Source organism: Alligator sinensis, unplaced genomic scaffold (assembly GCF_000455745.1).
Source record: "Alligator sinensis unplaced genomic scaffold, ASM45574v1 scaffold505_1, whole genome shotgun sequence".
In the NCBI taxonomy this organism is placed as follows: domain Eukaryota; kingdom Metazoa; phylum Chordata; order Crocodylia; family Alligatoridae; genus Alligator; species Alligator sinensis.
Window position 1 is genome coordinate 2741810 of NW_005841940.1, and position 21124 is coordinate 2762933.

The 21124-nt window shown below is 41.4% G+C and overlaps 1 protein-coding gene across 1 annotated transcript in view; it reads right to left on the reverse strand.

The window, feature by feature from the left end:
- The window catches only part of CABIN1 (calcineurin binding protein 1), a 210814-nt gene that overhangs the window by 169796 nt on the left and 19894 nt on the right, over window positions 1-21124 (reverse strand). The window contains exons 8-17 of the mRNA XM_025199243.1: window positions 18787-18936; window positions 16888-17171; window positions 15360-15528; window positions 12803-12939; window positions 12169-12386; window positions 8763-8841; window positions 8323-8510; window positions 4925-5074; window positions 2587-2781; window positions 1611-1847 (exon numbers count right to left, since the gene is read on the reverse strand). Of these exons, the coding sequence (XP_025055028.1) occupies window positions 1611-1847; window positions 2587-2781; window positions 4925-5074; window positions 8323-8510; window positions 8763-8841; window positions 12169-12386; window positions 12803-12939; window positions 15360-15528; window positions 16888-17171; window positions 18787-18936 (1807 nt within the window). The remainder of the gene's footprint in view (window positions 1-1610; window positions 1848-2586; window positions 2782-4924; window positions 5075-8322; window positions 8511-8762; window positions 8842-12168; window positions 12387-12802; window positions 12940-15359; window positions 15529-16887; window positions 17172-18786; window positions 18937-21124) is intronic.

Below are 21124 nucleotides of genomic sequence, written 5' to 3' on the forward strand. Positions count from 1 at the left end.
GCTGCTAATCCCTTCGAACCCAGCTTTTTCTTCTCCTTAAGAGGGCAATAGAGGGCCGACTTACCGAACCCACCGAGTCTTAACAACTTCGGGGGACCTATTTACCGAACCCACGGAGCATCAACCACTCCGGGGGCCAAACGGCCTCTAGCCTCTCCCCGTCACCGAGCGCGATCCTGGACATATCCCTTTCCTTTGAAACTACCGAACCCGCGGAGCTTCAACCACTCCGGGGCCAATTACCGAGCCAAACCCGCGGAGCTTCAACAACTCCAGGGTCAACTGTCGGAGTCCTCTAGCGAGGGCTTAAGCGGAGCTGAGCCTGGGAAACTGTCCAGCCTACACCACGACCATCTTTGGTGTAAGTAAACAATCTTTTAATCAACCATTACGCGTCTGTAACTAATTCTAGCTCGCCACCAGTTTTCTTCGACCCCGCGTGCCCGGGCTGCTGGCCACAGCCCGTGCGCGCAGAAACGGGTTCGCATACCGCTCCTAGCCCACACATGGCCGCATGGACAGGATTGGGAGGCGGCCCACACAGGTGTCAGACTGTTGCATTTCTTTTTAACTCAGAATAACTGAATAGTAATTATACTTAACCATTATAACATCAAAACATTTTTAATATTATGGAAATCACTTCATACTAAAAGTAACTCTCCAATTTCCTTTTCCCCCATATTACCTTAATTCTTTCAGTCCTATTTAACTCAGGAGGGAGAGTTTCTTGCTGTACAGTACAATTTGTCTTATTAAAATATAAATCCTAACCTTACAAGAGCCAGTTTTACTAAAATAGCAATAGAGGTTTCTAAAATGATTTTGAAAATTATTCTCTTTTTTTACATACATATATTTACTCTTATTTAGGAAATAGTTATGATACTATAATAAAGGCCTGCAGTTTTCATTTAACAGCCTTACTTTTAATACCACCTTAAGTAGTGACCACACAAGCATAATTGTGCATATTTGCTATAAACTATTAAGAGCAAAATTCTGCAAGCTGACAAGGTTCCTAGCTCCTACTGAAGTTAATGAGAGTTGAGGACATTCAGCACCTTTCAGGTGGCAATTAACAAGATCAGGGCTTTGAAAAAAGAATAGTACTAAAAGAAGCCTATAATTCTGCCACTTAGGGCATTTAAATGAGAAGCTTGGAAGGAAGGCAAGCAGCTTTCAAAATTTTGCAAGAATTTCTACAAAAAGACAAAATATCACCTATAATAGAGGAAAACAGCAGGAATATGTAGCTAAAATTACAAACTGGACCCAGTCAACTAAACTAAAACCTTGCACTGTTGCTTCTACAGAGTACCAGCCAATGGTACTGCTCCTTCAGCTACCTTATTGCTAGTCCTTATTACTATTACATTTATTTCTGTAGAGCTGGTTCTCAAAATTAGATGCCATGACTGATTCCAGAAGAGATGTTCAGCAGTTTTCACTGCAAGATCTCAGAAATGTATGTGAAAGGGAGCAACCCACGCAGAAATTTAACCCAAGAGCGGTCCTGCAAGTGGGTGGCAATTCAGACAGCATCTGTATCATGTCTAACAGATCTGTAACACACAGCAGCTACTTGCTAGTGCAGGTGAATAGGTTACCTGGATGAGGTTGGTTGTTAGCCGAATAAGGCTTGGTGTTACAGAAGATTCCTTCAGGATGTTGCTTTCGAATGACAATGAACGATCAATCCCTGTGAGCAGTTGTGTTACTGTAGCAACCCACTCTTCTTTAGCAGAGGCTACTGTCATGTTAATCATTTGCTGAATTGCTTCATTCAAGGCAACTTCTGAGCATTCAAAACATTGCTTATAATCCTTCAGTTTGAGCAAGGAATCCTAAGGAATGTTAACATGAAAAAAAACAGAAGAAAATGTGCTTAATATGTTATATGGACTAAGGGAAATGGGAGACAGAGTGGGCAGCTAGCATATTTACTGAAATGCCACAAGGAAGTTTCTCAATGTGACATTAAAAAGGGGAAAAACAAGTGGATCATGGAGGACTCATGCTTCTCAGCAACGAGCGGGTCTTATATAAGCAACACTGAATACTAAGCAATTATGTGAACCTACTTTGCAAGGAACAGGCTGCAATAAGCTTTTGCCATATGCTGCAGCAGTTATTGCCCTGCCTCTTAAATAGAGCAAGCCAGTAAGAATATATCACACCAGTGATTTATATACCAATTTGCTATCAAGTTTCAGGTACAGAAAATACATGGAAGTTAACAGACAAATAGTTAAGGGCAACAAAAATGGGAAGTACCAGAAGCCAACCTCTACAACTGATTCAGCACATATATTTTCAGATTTATATTTAAGGCTACTTACATATTCTGTTACTGGGTCAGCCAGATTAAATGAAGAGCTACATCCCCAGCTGATAGAAACTAACACAGTTTTACCGAGGTTAACAGATCTAGGTGAATTTATATTACCCGAAGATGTGGTAAATGTTCTGCTTTGTAAAGTGAAAGAAATACTAACTCTCCAAATCTCTTCATCTTGCCCTTGGAAATAAAGCAGAGTTCTCAAGCCCACACAAAAGAACATTTTTTAAAGAAACGTAACAAACCTGCAGCAGGAGCAACTGTGCTGGTCTCTCTGGTATGGATATAACAAATTCCAGATGTTTAGCTCTGCCATATCCATCAAAGCACAAGGTTGGGCGAAGCAGATGCACCACTGCCTTGTAATCTCCTGCTTCATACAGTCGCTGGATTTCTTCTAAAGACTGGCATCTCTCCAGAGACTTCAGATTCTTGTCAATCTGCAAAAGTCACAGATGGTGCAATCCAACCTACAGTCACCTTCATGTTCCTCTGACTACTGGCATTACTTATGAACATAGCTAACTAGCTGTAGGATATGTAAAATTTACAGCAATGTAAAAACAAGAGAGAAACAAGAAAGAAGGCAGACAAGATTCTGGACCAATATCACTTACCCCATTTTTTTAAATCGGTATTTCAAATTTTTGTACTAGAGCAGGGGTGCTCAACCTCCAGCCTGTGGGCCAAATGAGACCCATGGAAACCTTGGTATCTGGCTCACAGTGCTCCCCACATGTCAGGAAGTTTGACAGCAGGGGAGCAATAGCAGTACTGTCATGCCTCCATGCTGCCAAAATCCCAAACCCCACAGGGTTGGTTGGAGTCAGGCCACAACCCACCCTCCCCCTGGCATAGCCAGATGGGTGCTGGGCTACACTCCCTTCCTTTTGTCTGATCGGGTTCAGGCCAGGCCAGGCCAGGCCCCCTTCCCCTGTGCAGCTGGTTCACGGCTGCCCCACTCCCTTCTCCACCCCACCCCACCCCACTCTGCAGGGGTATGCCATACCCCCTTCCTCCCATGGGGTTGGGCCACACCCCTTCCACTGTGCAGCTGGATCTGGGCCAGGCTATACCCTCTTCCCCCCACCCACCCAAGTCGGGGCTGGGCCACATCCTCTTCAACAGGTAGGGTCAGACCATGCTCCCTCCTCCCTCAGGGCTGGATCACGGCTGGATTATGCTCCTTCCCCACCATGCAGGGCCAGGTTGGGACCAGGTCAAACCCCCTTCCCCTGTGCACCTAAATCAAGGTTGGGCTGCCCCAGTCTGGGTGCAAGATTGGGTCCACCAGTTGGATTGAGCACAGCCCATCTGGCCCAGTAGCTGAAAAGGTTTGAGCACACACTACTGTATTAGAGCTACAAATCTCACACTTCTCAAACTTTGAGGAAGCACAGTCAAAAGGTGGTCTTTAGCTTAAAGACAGCATTACATGGGAAGCCCTCCCACAGGGAGAGGAATGGGAAAAGAATTTAAGATATCCAATGTCAAGAATTAATTTGAACAACAGTGAAATTTAGTGCAAAGAATTCCTTCAAAACAAAGCTCTAGTCTAAGAACTGTAACTCTATATGCAGCAATTCTGGTAGCAATATTTCTCTTATGTATCTACTTGGCAAAAGTAAACCATGCAGGGACCAAAAATAAATCCAGACAGCATCTTACTGGAAAAGGGAAGGATAACCTTCAGAGTACTAACTAATTACGAAAACAATATTTGTTGGGTCTCCCCATTTTTGGGGAATGTGGTTTGAGATTTAAATATGCTGCAACTATGAGTACATGTGATTTTCTCATCAGGCCCAACTCTTCTGCACAGGTTCTGAACACTCATTACATGCAAAGCACATTCTCTTCTAAAATAAATCATAGCATGGTTAGCTGTACCAGAAACAAATACATCCAAGAAGCAGAGAAACTTCTTATTTCCCCCCTCTAAACTTCAGAGCCTCTTTAATAAGTTCCACAGAGAAGCAGTGCTTATTATCCTGGGGGCAGCAACATATTAACCAGAAGCAATATGCCGACATTACAGTGCTAGTACCTGCAAAGCTGCATTGTACTGTGCAGACTTTTGCACATGACCTAATGCAATAGCTCTCAACCTTTTTGGACTCAAAAGACCTCTCAACTGGACTCAAGGCACACCTCTATAACTTTTGTGAATTAAGTGGCACCCAATTTCAAAAACTAAATTATAGATTACAGTGTTTGTTTCCTTGAAGGGGGGCCTGACAGTGGGAATGGGGGATTATCCTGGCAGGGATATATGCCTGAGCCTTCACTCATCTGCTTAGTTTAGCTGATACCCAGCACCCAGGTTAAGAATCACTGACTTAGCGCTTTCACAACTAGCTTGGGGTATCTATGCATAGCATTGCATTATGCTATGCAAATGTGTGCACACTTCTTTAGAGGGAAATTAATTATGAATCAAACCAAGCGTACAAACAAAATCTCTAGTTTCATGCAACGTTTGGTTCTTCCTTAGAAAAACCTCAAAAATACTTTAAGTTGCCTAGAATTCTCACTTTGGATAAACTTAAGAGAGAAAAAGCCCACAAATAAACTGACCCCTACCTCTTCTAAAGAAACTACAGAATCAACATGGAGATTAGGTAAACGGATTATGATGCTGCATTCATTGCCAGCTTTGGCTTGGACAGCAGTGGAGCTCTGCAGCATTTCAGTACAGATGTCATAATTCTCCAAAGCCTGCTCCATGTCACCCTGTGGAAACATTAAAGATGAAATCATGCATTGCTCCCTGCAATAAGACTTTTCCGAAACATTTAAGCAATTTTTAAATCACTAATTCCATGTCTGGGCTGCTAGTGTAATTGAGACTATCATTATGCTTCAAATAAAATTCAAAATATCAACACGAAGAATAACCACCAATAAAGAAGGGTCTACTTAACTTGTAGTGAGACAAAGCAATTTTCGCAGCTTAGTTGCGGTACAAAGAGCCAATTTCGCAGGCATTTCCCAGTGGCCCCATTCCTTGCCACTTATTGGCAGAGAGGCATGCACCATATAATTTAATAGTTTATTCCATGGAAAGTAAATTATATCGTGTAATTTATCATATTATTATTACCCTAAATATTAAATGTAAATCTAAATTTAAATATATTATAAATATTTATGAATTGTAACTTATATCATCCTCATTTATTATATGTAGTGTTCTACAAAAAGTTTAGAAATACTCATTAATGCTAAAGATAATAGAAACATTTTCACTTCACTGAATGGTGCCTTCACTTTTTCTGCTACCGACGTAGACTCTCTCAAATCACATGATCTACGGCTGCAGCAATTGTCACATTATCTTTGTACTGCAGTAAGCATTAGGACATTCTAAAACAGCGTATAGTATGAATAATATGCTGGGGGCAGTTAGGTTAACTTTGTGGGAAAAATCACAGCCAATGCAATATTTCCTGGCGATAATGGACAATGCCATTTTTCATTGTTTCCACAAAAACTGTGAAACCATTAAGTTAGTAGACCCTTACCAATAAACAAATCATGATTGCATTTTAGCTATTTAATTTTGATGAGGATCACTGGTAAATTAGAAGGATAGGTGTTCAAACTGCCTAGCAGGAAAAGTGACTTATGTAAAATTAACCCTCCTTTTTTCTCAAAAAATTAATAGCAGATTAAATACTAGAGGCATGTCTTCCACATGTGCCAACTAAAACAGAAGTGCAAGTAACATTACTGTATATGCCAAGCTATTTAAAACAAATTATGCACAATACACTTTGTTTATCTTAAACAAATTAGAGCTGTCCTAAAGAGAAAGGATCAGGAGAACAAAGGAGGCTGCAAATGAAGAAGATATAATTTACTAAAACTATAGAGAGCCAGCACTAGCTGTGCAGAAGTCTGTTCAGGAAAGGCTATCAAATCTATTTTTGACTGGACAACTTGGAATTGATTCGGATTCAAACTGTGTATTTGTTCCACACTATCCTTCTACTCCTGTTTGTCTTTTGAAACTAAAGTACCTAGATTTATTATGGAAAAGGAGATTATACATATGATATAGCCATAAAAATTAATCATCCCAACAGAATAGGGCAGAGAGCACCAGTGTAGCCTTTTTTGTTATTGAGACTGAACACTAGTGATTGATTTTAAACTATCTTAAACTGAAAGGCTGCTGTTTTATGTTCAAATGGAAAGAAAACTGCAAGACCTTTTAAGAGAGATTTTGTTTTGGAGTGAAAATAAAATTACATTTTTCAGGAGGCATCTATCTCAATTCTGTAAGATAATTAAACACTTTCTAAGTGAGAAGGAGATTTCATAGACATCAGGGCTGGAAGGGACCTCGGAAGATCACTGAGTCCAGCCCCCCACCCAAAGGGCAGGAAGTCAGCTGGGGTCATAGGATCCCAGCAAGATAAGCATCCAGTTTCATCTTGAAGGTGTTCAATGAAGGCGCTTTAACCACCTCCGGTGGCAGGCTGTTCCAGACCTTGGGGGCTTGGACAGTAAAGAAATTCTTCCTTATGTCCAGCCTGAAACGATCTTGAAGTAGTTTGTGACCATTCGACCTCGTCATCCCTTGGGGCGCTCTGGTGAACAAACGTTCCCCCAGATGCTGGTGGTCACCCCTGATAAACTTGTAGGTGGCCATCAGATCACCCCTGAGCCGCTTTTTCAGGCTAAAGAGCCCCAGGGCTCTCAGCCTGTCATCGTAGGGTCTGTTTCCCTGACCTCTGATCATGCGCGTGGCTCTTCTCTGGACTCTCTCAAGCTTCTCCACATCCTTTTTGAATTGTGGAGCCCAAAACTGGACACAGTACTCCAGCTGCGGCCTCACTAAGGCCGAGGGCCAGGCTGCCAGGAGGTTTTATCCCTGCTGAATTCTCTATGGTGAATTTTCTTTATACAGCTTTTCATAGAGGGACTCATTAAAAGAGATTTTGAGATGTGAAAGGGTAATGAATTAGTCACTGACTATACATAAAATCCACTGACATACTACTTTATTAATGTAAGATTAGAATTTGATACTGTAGGACCAGGCCTGTGCAAAGCAGCTAGTATTCGCTTCGGATTTGGATTCAGCCAATTCGGGGGACAGAGATTCAATTCAGTGATTTGAATCACTGCCCTGAATCAATTCGGCCAAATCTGACTCAGAGATTTGGCCGCCGCCAAAATCGGCCAAATCTCCAAATCAAACAGGCCCCATCAGAGGCTTTGAATTGATTCAGACCTTTTTATTGGTCTCCTGATTCGATTCAGCTGCCAACTCTCCTCCGAATCGAATCAGCACCCGAAGCTTTGCACATTTCCTACTTCAGATGTTTAATGTTAATTTGATACTTTACACAATTAATGTTAAACGATCTGTATTGTCTTTTTAAAAGTGACACCCAGAAAAAATGGTAAAATATAGGATCAAACAAACAGTTTCTCTACTTGAGAAACTGCTCTAGGATAATCTGCTTGGGAACTGATATCAGAAATTAATGATTCTTGTCAAAAGGATTGTGCTCCATTGAAAAATAAAAAAGAAATCTAGCACAACACAGAGAACCTGGCTTCACTTAATTTGTAGGTGCATCCAGGGAACCAGACTGCCTGTAGTGTGGGGAGCATGGTGGTAGGGGAGAGGCTCTACACATATGCCACGGGAACGGGGCAGAGGAGGGCCAGGCTGCCTCTGCTACAGGGAGTGTGCTGGGTAGCCCATGTGGTGCATGTGAGCAGGAGAGGGGGGAGCTGAGCTGCACACACTGCGCAAGTGGGCAGAGGGGCAGCCTACATGGTGGGTAGACTGCCCACTCACCCACACAGAAAGTGGCTCCTGGGTCTGTGGCCTGCACATCATGCAGCCTCAACAGCATGTGGCCCCTGGTTGCCTAGAAGTTAGGCAGCCCTGGCTTTGCTTAAAGGATGTTATAAGGTATAATAAAGATGTGGTACTTATCAAAATCAAACGGCAAACAAACCTGAAGTGCTAGGAAGCGAGCTTTCAGCCAATACACTCGAGCCACAAACTCCACCCATCCTTCCTCAAACAGATCTCGCTGGGAAGATGCAAATGATAGCTGCAACAGGTCTCCCAGGAAATGAGTTCCTGGGAAATCAGGACCAAACTTTCCATTCGCAGAGGTAGCAGGGCAATTCCGAGGGGAAACTGCAAATAAATTTTAGCTTAATGTTGTATTTTCCTTATGCAAAAGGTTCCACATACAGCAGGACCCAAAAAGGATTCAGATATACTCTAACAAACAAGAATACCAACTGATGAGCAGATGTCCTCATCTTTTATTATGACTTGCATTTAGAGAAATAATAGCCCAGAAATCTAATACATTCCTTGCAAAATGTCTTATTAGTTTAATTCAAATTATAAGAAAAGTGTAGCTGAGAAATATCAAGCTCTTACCTGTAGTGCTTTTCCTTTTGGTCAAGAGCCATTGGTCAAGTTGCAGTTCCATGCAAGAAAGGCTCATTAACATCATATCCTATAGGGAACGGATGAATAAAATTGGTGAAAGAAAACAGAAATTCATGAGTAAAATTAAACAAAATCAGCAATGCACTTGAAAGACAACTTTCTAATATGTCTTCTATGTGATTTCCATTTCCAAGATACTATTATTATGGCTTTTTTCCTTCAAAAGGGAGGGGGAAAAAAAGGCTGCATTCTTCCCATAACACTTAGGAGGGCAAAAAGGATCAGGGGAAAATATGCCATTTACTACTAGAGAGAGGTACAAAAAGTCTCTGTTCATAAAAAAGAAAAGACTGAGCAGAAAAGAAGATAATAAGGGAGCAGTTTGGTCCTATCATGGAAAAGGGCACCATCCTCATTCACTATCAGATTGAAATAAAATCATACTAAGTTGTTTCATCACTGATACCTTTGCTAGAACCTCTGAAAAAATATCAAAAGGCCAAGATGAATAGCAGAGAAGTTGTAGAAATCAAGGAGACTGAGTACATGCTCTAGTTTTGCCAGGTCATTAATGCTGTTCAATAAAAGATGGAAGCATATTTAAAAAAAAAAAAACTGGATATGAGCTGCTAATGAAAACACTGGATATTCTAGTACAATTCACAGGGAGGTGGTTATATGGAGAAAAGAATAAAGTTTTTTTTTCCATTTTTACATGGTGTTTATAATTAGACCCCATGTGAAAAAAGTGAAATCTCTTGGCATAGTTCAAAAGATTCTAGAGCATTTGTTACCAAGAAGATGTTTCTTCGCATGTGCTAGTGTAGGGGTTTTCATATACATTGCAGCTATATAGCCACGTTACTTACTATAAGCCTGTAGTTTATTTTTTAAGCTGTTTTCTTTTGCAAAGTTTTTGATGCCCTAGGGCCCCCTCTAAACATGCAGATAAAAGCACAATGGGATCCAATTTATGATTTACACAATCGTGCCTCCTATGTGCATAGCAGGTGTGATTGTGAGATCACAAATTAGATCCTATCATGCCTTATTCCCATTGCAGGGGGAGCTTGATCTGGGGCTCCCTCTGCCCTGGCAAGAAGCAAGCTCCCACAGCTGGGAGCTCCCCTCACCTGAGGGGCTGCCAACCACAGGGGCACCCCCATACACCCCTGTGGTTGGGAGATGCAGCTGCTGTCAGTGAGGCAGTCACAGTCTCCCAGACCCAAGAATTTCATGCACCGCCAGGGCAGGAAGACTGCAGTCACGCTCTGTGCCTGCTGGGACCTAGCTGAGCCCCAGCACCAGGAGGCACACTGTCGGCACCCAGCATTCGCAGCTGCAGGACTCTGGGTCCCTGTGTTGTTGGGACCCAGAGTCAGGAGTTGCTGGAGCTGAGAGTCCTCTCAATTGCATACCTCCCAAGCCCCAGCTGGGCATGGTACAATCCCATGGCTGGGAGCCCCATCAGCTGACAGGGCTCCCAGCCACAGGGGAGACTGTGCTATATGTGCAAATTAGACCTTGATAGCAACCAACTATAAAATTAGACCTCAAAAATGTGTACCAACTTTATAGCTGGTTGGAACTTTTTATGGAGTGTAGCTGGTCTTCAGTTACGTGGCGGCGACACGCCCCCACAGGCTCTAAAGGAGGTGAGGGTAAATACCGGGGGGCCCAAAACCCAGAAACAGACCCCCCCGAGGGGGGAACTTACCTCCGGCCTGTCTGGCAGCTGGACCAATCGTGATGGCCGGCATGGTCGCTGCAGGAAAGTTTAAAAGCTCCGAGGGAACCCACGGGGAGGAGGTGGAGCCAGAGGGAGAGAGAGCTGCGGGGCAGCACACCCGGTGTGCTGAGGCTCCCACTGAGGAGGAGCACAGCACAGCTGGCGCAGTACAGGCAAGCGGCACAGGGGAAAACTTTAAGCCCCCGCCGGAGACAGAGCAGGGGAAGCACTGCAGCTCCCTGCAGTAGCTTGACCTGGAGCGGTGGGCACCCCCCCTGGAAGAGGCAGAGCAAAGGAGGGGGTTTGAGACAGCTGGGGAGGAGGAGGCGGCTCCACACCCCGCTCCTCTCCAGAAGAATATTTTTTTTGAAGACTACAGAAGGAAAGCAAAAGCAGGAAAGGAGGAAAGTCCCAGGGATAGGGAGAAAGGGTCTGGGCATCAAGACCTGAGGAACACGAGCCGGCTGAGCCATTCAGCCGAGTGCTCTTCCCTTTCCCCAAAGCAGACTGCGGGCAAGCCCCGCCAGACCAAGGACAACGTTGGACCATCACATAACCGGTTGGCAAGTGGACGGGGTGTAAGGGAGGCGGAGCCCTGTGGAACATTGCGCCAAACAACTGTGAGTATAGCCGTTGTCAGGAAGCCCCTCTGGGAAGATCTTCACTGAACCCCTCTCTTGACAGTTAACAGCAAAGTCGTGGCAGGTGAGCCGAGGGGAGGGGCTACATTACCGGCAAGCCGTATCACCCATAAGGTCCCAGGCATCACAAGTTAATTGCACAATATCTGTAACATGTAGAGGGGGCCTTAGTGAGAAAAGGAAAAGGAAATATATTTTCCTTTTACTGTGGTGTATAAATTTTCAGCTATGAATTCCATAATTTGCTACGTCACTGCAAGTTTTATATATTCTATTTAGAAGAGGGATTTTTATACAACCCGTGTTCCTGAGACAAAATGCATCTCTAGTATGGAATCTAAACCAGCGTCTCCCAACTGGTGTGCCATTGGCCATGTCCAGGTATGCTGCGGAATCGGGGGCGGGCGGGGGGGGGGGGGTGGCAGGGCGGGGGGGGGGGGGGGGGAGGAGGGCATGGCTACAGGCAGTGATGTCACCACTGCCCCGTGCCATCACCACGTCCCAGACAGCCCCATGCCAATCCCTTCCCCATCCCCCCAGCATTCAACTGCTTACCACCCCCTGCTCCCCTGCGTTCAGCCAGTGTGCCGTAGGGCAGAAAAGGCCAGGCAAGTGTGCCATGGGGCAGAGAAGGTTCAGAAACCACTGATCTAAACCACTAGAATGTTGAGCCTTGCTCAGTTCTGTTGCACAGATCTAAAAATCAAGCAAAGCTCTTATTACAAATTCCACACTCGACCACAGCAAAACACGAGGCTTTTTTGTGCTACAAGTGGAGCATCACCCAATACGCTCAGTAATACAATGACCAAAATCAACGTCAGATGCAGTGCATTCGAGTTTGTTTACAACTGAAATGAAGACTAGGATCCACGAATATCTCAGGGACAGGAAGAATTAAGAAAAACATGAATAAAGTTGCTGCACTGAGGGTAGATGGCTTGGAGGCATACAAAGCAATATACTGATAGTGATGAGGTAAAATAATAAGCACCAAAAATCCAAACCCAAACAATCTCATTACCTTGATGTGCTGGTTGCTACAGTCTCTCAATAATGGGTTGGGCAGATTACTACTGTGCTTTCTCCAGCTGTTGTAGATACTAAGGACCACTTCAGCCAATCCAGGTGGCCACTTGACCAGGAACTTCTGGCTGATTACTTTGAGGTATCTCATCATCAGTTCAAGTATACCACCATTGTTCAGGTTATCTAGAAGGAACTCATGAACATCCTGTTTCTCTAGATAGCAGAAGAGCATAAAGTTCACAAAATCAGTTTGTTGAATTCAACCATGTTCAAGTCACCATCTCTCTTAGTTTTTGAGAGATAATACCTTATGACATCCAGCACACATCCTGCAAAAGAGATACATTCATACTCCTTAACAGATGTAGTTCTGAACAAATGTAGAATCACGTAACTGTGCGCTAAATTGAGAAAATACACAGAGATCACATAAACAATAATCAAGCAACCCACTGAAAACACAAAAATGGTTTCAGTTATTAATACAGTGAAGTTCAGCCAAATGATCTATTAAAATAAACCCTTTGAAATGTGCTCTCTGTTTTTATTTTTCTGTGCACAAATCATAGAGAAGTGTGGGAGGAGAAGCACAGAGGAAATAATTAGGAGAATGATTATGAAGTCCCTACCAGATTCCATGAATGTTGTAGAATCAAATGACATCCTATGTGGCCCAACATGCTGGAAGTTTTCTTCTTTGATCTCTGACTGCACCTCATAGCTATTGAAAGGATCATCTTCTTCCTCTGGATCCACCTTCCTCAGCCTAAGTAAGAAGTTGGGCGGGGATGAGGGGGTGGGGTGGAAGAGAACAGGACAAACAAAAAAAAAAAGAATATTTGTGAAATTCCAAAAAGGAATTTTAGTAACAAATGGCAGTTAAACATGCCGAGTTATGTATAGCTTAACAGAGGAAATACAGCAATAAGAGTTTACATCATTTTCATTCCTTAAACATGCAAAAAGAAGTCATGGTTAGCTTCTGCTTTTTTCTAGAAAACATCTAGAAAAATTATATCTGAAAGCAATTGATTTCTATGAACACTAAAAAGTTGTTCCTGAAATGGTTTTCGTCATTATCAGCTTTACAATATTTTTTTCTTTTTATTAATATATTGATTCTGGAAGACAAGCTATTTGGATCTATACTTCCATTTGCCTAAAAGAATGCTAGCCTAGGACCCAACTCAAGGATAATTAGACCAAGATGCATGTCTCCAAGGCAAATCTTGCACCTTATATGTTCACACATCTTTGAGACTGAGCCAATGCAAGAGATAACTGACAATGTTAAGTTACAAGATGAGGCCCAAGAACCTCACCTTTTAAGTTTTGAAGAGCAAAGACTAGCCGTCCAGAATCCTGAAGCTTGACAACCTTGTAAAAAAGGTCAAATCAGCAACAACCAGGCTTCTCAAATGAAAGGAAGCTCACTAGGAAGAAGCATTGGGCCAGCAGAACATCATTTTCTGGTTCCTTGATTTAGAGTTCCAGAACACTTCTCCTCCTTCCCATGACCTTGTCATAAACTAGATGTTTTTCCAGAATCATGCACAAGCAATGGAGATTTCCATTGCTGCAGGAAGGTCCTGCTTCATACAGGTCTCACCAATGAGTCAGCAAACGAGCAGGTGTTTCATGGTCTGCACTTTATAGCACTCGCATATATTTGTGTTATTAGAGTAGCCCCATTTGATCATGCTTGTTTTTGATCTTCCAGTTTGAGTACACAGGCAGTTCAGGCATTGCCATGTTGACCAGTCTGTCGACCAGTCTGTCACAGCCCCTCTAGGAAATTCCTCAAGGGGGTTCCAGGTCCATTTCAGGGCACCTGATTGCTATTAATCTTTCCTTCCATAACCTCAGTTGCAGCCATCATGTCTAAGGGTACAACACTGGTCACAAAACTCTTTCGTGCTTTAAGCCATTTAGCTACTTCTGTGAGACCACAGAGTGGATGCCTTGGATCTTCCATCTGCTGTGATCTTTCTTTTTGGCTCACTACCTTTCTTCTGATATCAGATGCTGCAATGCCAGCCAGTAAGTAAAAGCTATCATTTGATGTTGGATTTAGACATCCTGTTAATTCATGACATCTGTGTTTAGAACTGGGTCTAGTTTCTTGTCATGAACTGATTGTTCCCATATTGGACACACATGCTCTGCAATGGAGTAACACAAGGCAATAGCAGTGGTTCAGAATGTAGCTGGGTTTGCTCCCCAATCTGAGGAGACTACCTTTCAATGTATGTTGTTGGGGGTAGTGTTCCGGAAAGTCAGCACAAGAACCAAAATTCCATTGTTATCTTAAATAGTATATTCTTCTCTGTTTTGGTCTTTTGGCAATACTATCTGGTTGCCCCTGAAGATGTCCATTGTATTAGCCTTTTTATGTTTAGATAGAGAAAGCATAACTGCATGCAAAAAAGCATCCCTGAGCATCCATAAAATCCAGTTAGGGAAAGCGCCACAAGTAAAATCTAGCTTCTCTAAACATTACTTGATTAAACTATTCATTAGCACATGTTTTATATTTAGAAGTCCTGAGAAATTTGGAGTTTGCAATTTATAATTTCTGGTAAAGTAGAGTTGTTAAACTTGTATTTATTAGGGTAGTTCTGGTAAAATCTGTATGTAACAAGGGTGGGACAAAAGTGAGATGAACAGAAATACAGAAAAATCAGTTTTATACACAGTTCTGAAGTTGTGCTCCAGGTATGAGACATCAGTTAGATTTTACTAGTAAGATACTCTAATATGAAAAATAATTCATCCCTGTGAATTCTACGACAGTTCAAATACGGCTGTCTGTATGGTTTGATTTCCTAAATAAAAAAATTGATAAAAAAAAAAAATCAATCAAATCTATATTTTGAATGGTTGATAATTTAACTAGTTTAATGTCAAGTTAATTCCTCCACTAACTTGTTGATTTATTGCTTTTACTTTAATTTTATTTTGACTTGGTAGTTCTATTGGCCTTTTTTAGTTTAGGATTAAAAAAAAATTAATACTTTTAATAACATCTACAAAAGAATACTAAGCCCTGTTTCTTTCAATAAGCAACACAGCTCCAGATCCATGAAGAGGCTGGTAGATGCCAGCTGGTCAACCTAAAGTCCAATCAGCTCTTCCTATTAACCTCTAGCTCTCATGTAATGCAATGCCAGTGATGATTTACTGTACCTTGAAGGGAGGAACTTCACTAATAGTTCTTGAAAGTCAACTTTCTCCTCCTTTTTGCACTTGGTGTTTCGTACTCTAGCAGATCGCCTTTTTGCTGTTTCGCCACTATCTTCTGTGATTCTCTTCCGCTTCACCCCTTTTTTAGATTTATCACCTGCAGATGTGTCACCTAAAAAACAACATCAAAAAGCTTCAAAAGCGGAATTGCCAAATGGTTCAAAATGAGTAATACCGAATATTATTGGAGCAATACTTGGCAGATGTTTTAAATTTTTTTTATTCTCTGGTAACATCCAAAGACACAATTCTGTTCCTACTGAATGCAAGTAGTACCGTCTGTATTAATTTCAATGGGAATTAGAATACTGGAACTGTTTCCATATAATAATAGAAAATATCATGTATTGTTTTCTTATATTAATTCACAGTAGTAACTTAATTCAAGACAGAAAAAGAGGCCAAGTGGAAACTTCTCTTCAGGACAAAACATGATGCAGAATATTGGCCTGAACAAAGTGATCTACTTGAAAAATTTCTCTCCATTCTTACATAATTTCTGTAGTCCTGAAGGAAAGCAGAGAAGCCTGCCCTCTATCAATACCTGCAAGAACCTGTGACAATCAACCAAATACCGGTAACACTATGAGCTATAACTACTATGATAAATAAATATACCATACAGTTAACTACACAGCATATCCCCTAGAACCCTGCGTGTGAATATCATCCAACGAACATTAACATCAGCCAACGTGACCCTCTAAAGTTCCTATACTCATACGCTGAATCACAAAATTGGGGAAACAGGCAACTACCTCAACTTATCTTTTTTAAAAGTAACAATATCTTGCCTCTCTCTTAGACTCTTCCATCTGAGGACTCGAAGGTACTTAACAAATCTTAACAAATTAAGCCTGGCAATATCCCTGAGATGCAGACATGATAAGCCTCATTTTACAGATGGAGAAAATGTGTTATGAGTCACTAGGAGACAGGAATAAAAGGGATTTGATAGTACTGTGATGGTTACTACAATCATGATGGATAGATGGTGCTCAAATCAGCTGACTATAGTGTCTCAATTATTAACCAGGGCTATGTGGATGTTTTGGATAGCTTTCCATTTTCTAGAGTAGCTATTTCTGGTGAAATGATAGCCTTATATCACTGAATTTTCCCCTTGTTTTGCCTTGTATTATAAATACATTGGAAATATTCTGAATCAGCAGGAAGCCATTTAGAAAACAGACATTTCCAAAACAACAGTTCAATGTCCTTAATGCAGGGATAGGTGAAATGCAGCCCGCAGGCCAGATGCGGCCCACCAGGCCATTCTATCTGGCCCACAGGGCCCCTAAAAATTTTTGAAAGTTAATATTTACCTGCCCCTGGCTGCCTGTCATGTGGCCTTCAATGGCTTGCCAAAACTCAGTAGGCGGCCCTCTGCCTGAAATAATTGCCCACCCTTGCCTTAATGTCTAAAGACAACAATCATATTTGAAAACTTGAACTAAAGTACCTTGCTCACCTACAGGAGCTACTGATTCCAATAAATTCTGACTGTGACTGGGAAAATGGGGTGTCACTGGAGTGTAAGTTAATACTGGATCTGTCATTGTAACCACTGGATTAGTGCTGACAGGATTGGCCTGGATAACACTGACAGGAGTAGAAGTAGGAGAAATAACCAAGTGCTGGATTGGGTCTTGATACTCTGAGAGGTCAATTCTCTTCCCCAGGCTGGGTCGAGGAGGTTCACAGGTTGTCAAGTGGTGATACATGGCAAGTAAACTTTCTCCTAGACACTTCCATCTGCATGTAAAAACACAAAAGTATCACAACCTCATTAGTACTTAATTTAGCCATTAATGTATCAGCTCTTGTAACCTTCTAGATTACAGTTATAAACCTTTTCACTGCAGCCTGTAGTAATTATGTTAAAAGTATTCTGCTCAAGGGGATTAGAATTACTAAATCTCCCAAAGGGAATATATTAGCCTGAGAGGAACAGATCCTTCCCAGAGTCAAAATTCGTTCTGCATCTGGGGAAGCTGAAGAATACTGTTTTCAGTATCCTGTCACATGGACCACTGGGAGTATCAGTTCTGGAATAAATCATCGGGGAGCTCACTTCCCTGCTGAAAAAACTTACCTCTGAACCAAATAGCTGGATCAACATTGTCATAACAAGCAGAATCATTGTGGGAACAGGGGAATGGGACTTTGATATGCCTCAGAGATGGCATTAATGAAATTCAAAGGCATCAAATGTTAGGGAAATCACTGTACTTTGAAATACATAAAAATTAACCTAGCTTGAACCACTTTTAGCTCCTCTATTATACGCATTCATGAAAGACAAGATTTTGTTACTCTTATTCACAATCAGCATGTTCTGCCAGGGGACTACTTAAAGAGCAAACTCTTATTTGATGCAAATAAGGGTGGAAGAATTAGCTAAGTAAGATCACCAAAGTACTTGATAAAAGAGTTTAAAACACAAGTAAGAATCGAACAATTTTTTTAGACTATGCGACTGCTGACTAAACTCTGTTGTAGATTAGTAAGTCTTACAAGTTTTCATTATCCAATTTTTAAAAATACTAAAATTAAAAATGAAGAGTTAATTCACATGCAAATCAACTAAAGCAGGAAAATTCCAAAACTGACTGCCAATATACACTTGCTCCAATTTAACAGTCCAGCAGGTTAAAGCTAATGCATGTCAGTTTAAATCTAGAAAAAAATAGTGCCAGGTAGGGGTGTGAGAAGCGGGCAGTATTTGATTCAGATTTGGCCCAATTCAGAAGACAGTGATTCGATTCACTGATTCAGATCGCTGTCCTGACTCAGTTCAGTCAAATCTGAATCTGAAGATTCAATTCTGATTCGGAGAGATTTGACCATAGACACAGCTTTGTAAGTTTTTTTCTATGTACCTTGAGGTACCAGGTGGCTCGTGAATGCTGAGATGATGGGATGGATGGAGCATACCATGAGAGCGCGCGGCTCAGCAATCAGCCGCAGGGGGACATTCCATCCACCCCACCATCTCAGCATTCATGAGCTGTGCCTGGTACCTTGAGGTACACAGAAGAGCCATATAAAGCTGTGTTTATGGCCAAATTGTTGAATCTCTCTGAATTGAAGCAAAGGCTTCCGATTCAACTCGGAGAAATGAATGGGTCTCCTGGTTCAATTTGGATTTGGAGATTCGACCGCTGAATCAGGCTGAATTGAATCAGTGACTGAAGCTTCGCACAGTTCTAGTGCCAGGGTATTCATAGACTACTGGAACTTTTAAAAATAAATTATATACAAAATATTACTGAAGAAAAATAAATGCAGAAAAGATGCCAATGCATTATGGCTATCAGTGTGTAAACAGGTATCCAATAATACAAACAGACATGCAGTAAGGACCTACGTGAAAAATGGAATCGGCTGAACAAGTTTAAGATCTGGTTCTCGCTCTCGCACCATTAGAGCCTGCCTCTTCTTACGCAGCTCAAGTGCTTCATCTATGATTGTTCTCGTTTCAGCTGCACTCACATTCACCTCATGGATTGACATGTCACTGAGAAGCATGTGAGAAAGGGAGATGTTACTTACATTTTTTATTTTTTAAAATATCTCAGTGATTTACCTGAGATTATTCTCTAATATAAAGTGGTCCCCAAAGACAGCAAACTAGATATCTAAAAGTACATGTAAAATTATTCACCTCTAGAAACCACTGTTTACTCTAAAAAATGAGAAGGTAAGAGGCAGCCTATCCTCTTTCAAAAAGTGAAAATTTAGAAGGAAAAGAAATGGTATTGCAACAATGCTATGGTAACATCTTATTCCAAGTTTATTCCAAGCTTCTGTTTTGAGTGACTGTTTTCAGCCTCCGATGCTTTTGCTGAAAAGCCCAAGTCCAAAAATGAATTTTTTGATAATTTTGAAAAATACCTAGGACCCACATAATTAACCAGAAGTTTGGGTCTAAAACACTCATGCATCATAAATCCAAGTCAAGTGCCTTAGAGCAACATTATCTTTTCTCCAGCAGCTTCTGCACTGCAACCCTTTCTAAATGTCTATGTTCCTCCTCTGATATCACAAGGAGACCTACCAGCTTTAGGAGCCTTCTTGTTATTCCCAAGCATGTGCTCCTGTCTCTTTAACTAAGTAGACTTCTGTATATTCAGAAAAAGTTAACTTTCAAATCTAGCTTCACGTGCACTGTATATTCCACAATGTGCTATGCCCTATACAGTGACATTTTGACTACCCCAACATTCCACAGAAAACTAAGAAAACTCCTGGGGCGATTTGGAGGGTTCACAGCACTTCCTGTTACATATTTTGCAGGATACATAGAGCACAAAATCCAGAAAGATCCAAAATTTAATTTAAATGCCTGATCACAGAAATAGAGGAACACAAGGATTCTCATCCCAATTAGATTTGTCCCTATAGCAAGCAAATATCAAGATACTGTACTTGTATTTCCCACTTATGGAGTAATATTAAGTATTACACAGACACAATGGGAGTAAGTTAGACGATTTCACTTGGGCAGGGGTCTACTGCATATGGTTAAAGATTTGGGGTGGGATTTGGGGAATTATTTTATCATTGTTTATCTTCTTTTGTAAGATTTTACTGCAAGCTACCCTGAGCCATTTTGGGGAGGGAGGCACATAAATCAAAACCCTAATTTTGATTTTCTTGACTTTAATGATGTGTTAACTAAGAAGTAAGAAGACCTGTCTCAGCCACATGTGTGCTTATGATTTTGGCAAGTACTTGAATTCTATAGGACTGCTTCTTGTCTGTTAGAATTGTAATTTCTTCAACTCTGATGGGGGGCATGGTAGAATGCCTTTCATAACATGATCCCAAATTTTGTTATAGCTTCTAGACATTACTGCAATATAAATAAAAATTGTTAATATAAAAATTGTAACTGAAATTAGAAGTAATTTTCACAGTTAATACAAATAAACTGAAAGCTGAAATAATTTTATAGAACTTCCATGCTGCAGGGTTGTTGGTTGTAGCCAAGTTGATCTAAGGACATAGGCAGGCAAGGTTCTTTGGGTAGATGTGGTATCTTTTATTAGACCAACTAAATAGCTGGAAAAAAGTTCTTTGCAAGCTTTCAAGTACAAACACCCTTCTTTAGGGACTGAGAGAGACTGCTGTTGTTCTGAGTTCTCCAAGGTAGAAAAGAAGCTGAAAGTGTGACAAGAAGTCTGTGAAAATGTAAATAGGTGGAAGTTTGGAAGACAACGGGTAGAGATAGGAGGTGAGGGCAGGGGAAATGTGTGAAGGAATGTAAATGGTTAAGCTTCAGGCAGGAACCTGGCGAATCAGACGTCAGGCAGATTGTAATGTGTCATAAATCCAATGTCTGTATTGTATTAAGTACATGATTTTTTATATCCAGTAGATTTATGAAGTGAAGTTCATAGGCTTGTCTACAAAAGGTGTTTTGTCACTCCCACTCGGAGAACGAGTGATTGTCTTGTGAGAAGTAGGCACCCACAAATAATTGGATATTTTTGTTTTTTGATGGATCTTCAGTGTGCATTCATTCTGATATCAAACCACGTGTACCAGAATGAACACACACCAAAAATTCAAAGACAAAAATATCCGATTACTTTGGGTGCCCACTTCTCACAAGACAATCACTCGTTCTCCGATCTCTCAGTTCTAATCCTCAAAGGGAACTTACAAAACACCTTTCATAAACAAGCTTACGAACTTCACTT